Source organism: Lygodium microphyllum, chromosome 18 (genome assembly GCF_053477565.2).
Source record: "Lygodium microphyllum isolate KBCC chromosome 18, Lygodium_microphyllum_v1.1.10, whole genome shotgun sequence".
Taxonomy (NCBI): Eukaryota; Viridiplantae; Streptophyta; class Polypodiopsida; order Schizaeales; family Lygodiaceae; genus Lygodium; species Lygodium microphyllum.
In genome coordinates, this window is record NC_141152.1 from 63,101,792 (window position 1) to 63,109,014 (window position 7,223).

The 7,223-nt window shown below is 43.0% G+C and overlaps 1 protein-coding gene across 1 annotated transcript; it reads left to right on the forward strand.

The window, feature by feature from the left end:
• Positions 1-1,108: 1,108 nt before the first annotated feature.
• LOC148020946 (uncharacterized) lies at positions 1,109-4,077 on the forward strand. The gene is made up of 2 exons (XM_087698769.1): positions 1,109-1,463; positions 1,564-4,077. Exon 2 carries the CDS (start codon positions 1,739-1,741, stop codon positions 3,776-3,778), a length of 2,040 nt encoding a protein of 679 aa, XP_087554895.1. The 5' UTR covers positions 1,109-1,463; positions 1,564-1,738; the 3' UTR covers positions 3,779-4,077.
• Positions 4,078-7,223: the final 3,146 nt, after the last annotated feature.

Consider the following 7,223-nt stretch of genomic DNA (forward strand, 5'->3'; position numbering starts at 1 on the left):
ACACCAACATACCAAAGAATAGCATACCTCTGTTTGACATTCTCAAGTGACAACGCCACAAGGTTTTTGTGAACTTGTGCCCCCTCTGCCGCTTTCACCGTACACTCCTTGTTGTGGCATACCTGATCCTCACAAAGGGTGCACTCGATCTCCGCCATCTCCACATGGGGACTACTCAACACATGCTTGTAGCGTCCATTCGTAGGCAATGGCTTTGCAAGCATCTTAGACCTCTGAAACTTCACCGAGCCCTTCAACATGTAGGCACGTGCATCATTAAGGTGGCATGATGGTACTGCCGTCATGTTAGCAGGAGTAAAGTTGCCACATTGTGCTACCCTACTCCTTCTCCACACAACTCTTCCTGTGATAGCTTAATCTAAAGAAAAATTTCCCTTTGGGAGGGTTCTTGATTATTCCTATAGAGTGATTGACTTAGAGTAGGGTGGGTAAGACCTGCTAATCCTTTTAGAAGTCAAATAAGTTTTGTATGGTGTGACATCTTTTTCATTCTTAGTTACTAAAATCATAGCCACCTTTACTTTGAAAGGGAAATGTACACTCTAGACGTGGCATGATTGTTGGGGGTAGTTCTTTTGGTTGGTTATATTAGGAGTGTTAGCTTAGCACTCCGGGTGTGGGCCATTTGGCACGACTCCTAGGAATAGTTTTATTGGTTGGTTATCTTAGGAGTCTTTTAGTTTAAAGTGGAGAGAGAGACACATACACAATCTCTCTCTTCCCCCATTAGAATATGTTACTTTAATCGAGAGAGACACACATAATCTCTCTATTCTCCCTATTAGTGTTTTTTGGTTTAGTGGGGGTGAAAGACACACGCACACAATCTCTCTCTCTTCCCCCCCTATTCTCTCTTCCCCCCCCTATTAGAGTTCTTCCTACACCGACGTGGGAGAACTCACCCTATTGGTCGATGCAGTCCGCCCCTCCCGCCCCCCCCTTTGAGCCGGGCCAACAAAAGTCGTGTGACGTGTCACATGATCCCCTGGACATTTGAATCCGAAATGTCCTGTGCATGCCTTAATAGCTCTGATGGAACCCGTGGAGAAACGACGAGCTCATGTTGAAGTTAGCTGAACGCTGGCATGGGCTGAGGATGATGGGTACGGTTGGATTGATTGATATTCATCCCCTCTGTCAAGGATTGTACGCGCTTCCCAGCCAGGAGCTTAATGCTTTTCTTTTGGAACACTCGTGTCCCTCTCACTCGAGTATCGCTCAATATCTCTCATCGTCGGCTCGTTCACTCATCATCTCTCATCAGTCGTGAGTCTCTCTCTCTCTCTCTCTCTCTCTCTCTCTCTCTCTCTCTCTCTCTCTCTTTCTCTCTCTCTCGCCTGATCAAACTCTCAGACTCTCTGTGTTGCTCTGTGTTTTCAAATCTTACCCTCGCGGCTGATCTCTTGCGCACTTACTCTTCGTCCTTCCAGACTGATCATCCGGTAATGGCCTCCTCCATTGTCTTTGCTTTCGCAGCTCTTCTGTTAGATTCATTGTTTTATTGCGTCTAACTTTGATATGTTTTGCAACATTTCTGATCAGATATCAGTTTGCGTCCCCGGCCCGCCATTCTTGCACTATTAGGGCGTCGCCGGCCTATTAATTCTGATGTAAGAATCCATCTGCCGCATCAAAATCGCTGTTGAAGGCGATTCGTAAGTAACTAGGCAGCAAGATCTGCCAATTTTTTAAAATCAGCTTGCAATTCAGTATCGGAATGCCAAAGGAGGTGTCGCAGATCAGATGGAAGAAGCTGAATAGCAGTAAAAATGGCAGTAGCAGCTGCAGCAGTACTGGCTCAGGATCAGCTGCTGCTAAATACAGTGGAGATTCTCAGTCGCATCATGATCACGATCATGCTCATGAACACGATCGCGACCATCATCGACATGATAATCATCATCGCAGCAATAAAAGTACTGGTGATGAGGGTCGTAGCAAATCATCATCAGTTGATCAGTTGCAAGCTGCGGCAGCGTGGGCATGGTTGTATAAACATCATGGCAGTCGTAATAGTACTGTCACTGAGACGGGTAGTATTTCAGCAGCCTCTGGAGAGACCCGACTCAAATACATCAAGAATCATTACAAGGATACTATGCTGCAGGCAAATGCGATCAGCCAGGCTGCCATTTACATGCAGCATGAGCCCTCATCATCCCAGCTGATTAATCCCCTGGTCAGGCCTTCCCGATTCAAGCTCGAGACTGAATCAAACCGGCAGCTAACCACTGACACTCCCAGCACTCATGCCTCGCACCACACCAAGCTCGATGCTGCTGAGACTGAGAAGATCAGTACTACTAACACGTCTGATGATGCAGACCACAGTAACCTGAGTCCTGTCACTTACTATCTCATGGATACAACTGATACCAAGAAGATGAGTACTTCTCTCTTGTCTCATGCAGATCACAGTAAGCTCAGTGCTGGCACTTATAAGATCACGAGTACTCCTGATACAAAGAAGATCAGCACTTCTAGCAGCATGTCTGTTCTAGATCACACAACGGGTCTCGTGATCAGTAGTGACACATACGAGGTCAGTACTACTAGCATAAAGCGGTTCAGTACTTCTACCTGCATGTCTCATGCAGAATCTCAGTACACTAAGTTTAGTGGTGACAGTCATACTGTCAGTGCTGACACTAGCCTCACTGCTGATGAGACTCCTCATGCATATTGGATCACTTGGCCAGATCCGGTAAGTGGAATCGACGACTGCTACAAGAATCATGATACTCACGATCATGAAAACTGCAGGGCTGATGCACATCCATACGTTGATGACCAGAATCATGATCGACACTTACCTGAGCTGCACCCGAACAGTTCTCTCTTTGACTCCTACGAGCTGCACGCAGTGTCGAAGCAGCTGCGACATACACTAAAACATGCCCGTTATAAGGATGTCGAATCAGCAGCAGCAGGAGCTACTGCTCATGATTTAGTGCAGCAGCTTGATCATGGTTCGAAATTGAAGGATGCGCCTGATCATATCAGCAGTAGCACTCCACCTCAAGAGCAGAATATTTGTCAGAATCATCAACAGCACAGTCATAAAAGCCGCCACCATGTGAAACATCAACAGCATCAATTTCATAATCAGAATGGGCAGAACGTCGTAGGCGGCTTCATACGCAATATCATGATGCGGCCAGTAGGTATCACCCCCTTCTGCAATTCTGTGGAGGTTGCATCATATTCCTCTCTTCCAAAAGCATCCAGATCAAAGAAATTGCTAGATGCAGTTAATGAACTCCCTTCAGCTGCTGATGATCATCATATAATTAGCGGCCATAGTCAGCAGCTCGAACCACATCACAAGCCAGTACATCACAAGATAATCAATCATGATGGGGATAATGACGAATGTAATGATCAGAGACACATTCTGTCTTCATACAGCAGAGCCAGATCAATTAAAATAGCCTCCGGTGATTATACTGTTCCTCATGATCACCACCATTTCCATCATCACAGGCACTTGCACCACCATCACCACCACTACCACCACCATCTGCTCGGCCATCACCGATCAGCCCCCAGCCAGGATATTCAGCAGAGGCTCAATACTCCTAGCTGGAATTCTCGTCCTAGCCAATACTATTCTCAGCCGGAGTTCAATCACGATGGCCTGCATATAATGCCTCCATCCGACAAGGAGCATGTTGCAAAGATCCGCCCGGGCATCATCAAGAAGAAGGCAGCCCATATTGACCCCTCTCTTGAGAGATATATATTTGGTACCAACTGATTTGTTGCAGGTGCATATAGCACTAATTCAGCCAGTGTATACAGATTTTAAACCCGGGCGATGGGATTCATTTCCTCTTAGAAGGACTTGTCTTGTAATGAAGTAATTAATTTCAAATAAACGAGGTAACGCTTCCAAACAGACTTTACTGTTTGTTCTGTTCGTTAGCATTGTATCGCCATGCTCTTCTGATAATGGTGAAAGTGTCCCAATACTTCTAATCTCCATATTTTCTATTATCATCTTTAAATGGGTTATATTTCAAGCCCTTTATCTTATTCATGCCATGGAATTGAAGAGGAGAGAGATTTAAATTCAAGATGCAGCAATCCAGAAACTCTGGTTGGATTAAACTTGAAGCAAGAGCTTCAGATTGCCTGAGAGACTTGGGGGTCTAGTTTTGGTTCATCCAAAGGGCGTAAAACTAGACTGATCAGCGACTTAGCTGCTCTGTAGAATTTTGCACACAGTGGACTGTACAGTCTGGCGAGTTCAACTTCTTTCTATTATACCCATTTCATGTCTACCCCTTATGCATCAATTTGCTTGCCATTTGCTATGTATCTCAATTTCTAACGTTTCTTATAGCTATTACGGTAATTAGTCATCTAGGATGGGAGGAAAAGGTCGCCCCTAATTATGCATGTGAAAGTTGACGTGGTGCAAATCCATAATCAGTGTTATGAATAATCTGATTATAGGACAGAATATTATAAGCAGGTCTGGACTAGATTGAAAGGTGAGCTTCTTAGGTGTTTCTGGCGTATGATTATCAAAAGCAGCATCACTTCGGTAATATATATCTATTGTTTTGGGTTACACAAACTGCTCGTTTACGAAGACAACGAAAACAGTTTTCATTGCGGCCTTCATTGCAATCTAAGAATTTATTTATTTCAGGAAGCAATGCATGCTTAAGTCAGGAGTAAGATTATCTTTTAGATGATCAATCCCATCTTGATGAATTCCATGTAGGACTAACCAATCTTGCCATAGGCATAAATGGCAAAATGGAGGACGCGTAGCCTATCATTGTGATGCCTATGAAGCACACATATATATACAGACGAGATGAAGAGGATAACGTTGGATTACATGGATAGAATAAAGTAGGTGGAGGGCAGGTGAGAGCACCTAAATTACCCACACGTTTTGGTCATTATGATGACCTTTTGAAATATCTTACTAGTAAGATATCGTTGATGCCTAACAACAAAACCCCAAACCAAACCCCCAGGCCCCCCTTCCCGGCGGTCAAAACAAGCCACCCAAAGAAGTAGACCCAAACATGAGAATCAATTAGAATGTTGCGTCACGCGTGTGTGGAAAGATTGTAGAAGGTGATCCCATAATTTGCTATATATATAATGACAATGTATGATTTGAAGACAGTGGCGAGAAGATTTGGATAAAGCTAAAGAGTTAGAAAACATCCAACGATGAGGAACATATCATATCAATTGAAGACATTTGGTGAGAATATGGGATTCACAAGATGAAAGAAAGTTTGGAAGGTTTGCACAAGATGAAGGGACTCAATATATGAGAGCTACCATTTAACAAGTACAAGCTTGCATAATGATTCAACCAAGAGTAGGAGATTATTGAATCATGAGAGTAGCCAAGAGATGTGAATACTTGAGAGAAAATAAGATATTAAAAAGTGGATCAAAAAGAGGAATTTCAGAGAGCTAATGTAATATTGGGTTGGTTTATTTTATGAGATCGATGAGGATGGCGTCTCCATATATTGAAGTGTGAACAATAAGTCATCCCTTTTGGATGTTGAGCCATAGGTCTATCTGTCATGTTTAGTACTATGACTACATCTTGCATCCCATAGTCATCAAAGTGCCAAGTGTTAATGGTGTTGAACTAACCAATCTAGAAGAAAGGTCATTAGCCGCAAGGCCTTATGAGACCTTTCCATTTTTTGGGCAAAAGGACTCCCCTTTACCATATGAACCTTCATATGTTAGCGGAGTAGTACTATTTTCATGGAATAAAACCTTCAAGGGAGACTTAGAAGATATGGCATTTGCTTACTTTCAAAGTAGTATTCCGATTGCCAATGTGGAACCACAACCAAGGGTTGAATATAGGTATACACTCATGGTTACACACAAATCTACATCCTCGTAATATTGTATTAGATTTTGTTGGTGATGTTTGTCGTATGGGGACTATAGATTGGGGTACGGCTTTCGATTCCTCAGAGAAGAGGCAGGCATTTTCCAAGCCACATTGAGGGTGTGCAAATGATGATAAAGAGTATGCAAAAATGTCAAGAATCGCGTGGTGGGGGGACTTGCTTGAGCTGTTGTGCCAAACACACGCTGTATACACAAGAGAAAGCTCACTCAAGAACACAAGAAGAGAGATGGAGGCCAAAACATTTTCTTGCTAATTTCTTCTTCTTTTCCACACACTATACAATGTACACAAAGTATAGATAAGATACAACATAAAGGAAAGTGGCTTACTAATTCAAACAGTGCATAACAAAACACTATATCTTTGCCAGCTATAGGTAGGTGTAGCAAACTGAATATAATAAGTGGTAAGTTAGTGGCCATGTGAGTATCATAATGACCATTAACATGCTAAGTGTAGACATGAGGATCCATCTAGCCAAGCTCGTAGCTAGGCCATCCATCATCAATGTCCCCTCATGTTGAGCTTGTCATCTCAACACTCCCCCTCAAGCTCAACTCTATCTCTGCAATTCCAAGTAAGCTTCGAAACTTTCGAAGCTGCTTTACACCCAATGCCTTTGTGAAAATGTCAGCTATCTGATCCTGTGTGCTGACATATACTAAGTCAATCTCTTCCACAAGTACATTCTCTCTTACAAAGTGGTAGTGCACCTCAATGTGTTTTGTCCTAGCACGGAACACTGAATTCCTAGCTAGTTGTATGCTACTCATGTTGTCACAATGAATGACAACTGAACCATCTCCCTACACATCCAAATCACCTAATAACTTTTGCAGCCATAGTACCTCACATGTTGCCATAGCAGCAACTCTATACTCAACCTCTGTACTCGATAAAGCAACCATAGGTTTCTTTTTGCTACTCCACGTAACTGCTGCACTACCAAGGGAAAATATGAATCCACTAGTAGATCTGTGTTAAACATGCTACTAGCCCAATCTGCAGCTATGTATCCAAAGACATGTACATCCTTACCTACCTTATAAAAAAGTCCATAATGTAAAGTGGACTTCACATACCTCAATATACATCTAACTGCATCCAAATGAGGCTTTCTAAGCATCTACATAAACTGATTGTCAAGGCCAACAATATAGCTCAAGTCTAGCCTTGTGATAGTCATGTAAATCAAACTCCCTACTATCCTCCTGAACATAGTAGGATCTTCTATCTCATCCCCAAGATCAACACTCAACTTCACATTTTCCTCCAATGGTACTGAAAGAGG

Coding starts and splice junctions, on each gene's coding strand:
- LOC148020946 (XM_087698769.1), top strand. CDS start 1,739: ATGCCAAAGGAGGTGTCGCAGATCAGATGGAAGAAGCTGAATAGCAGT.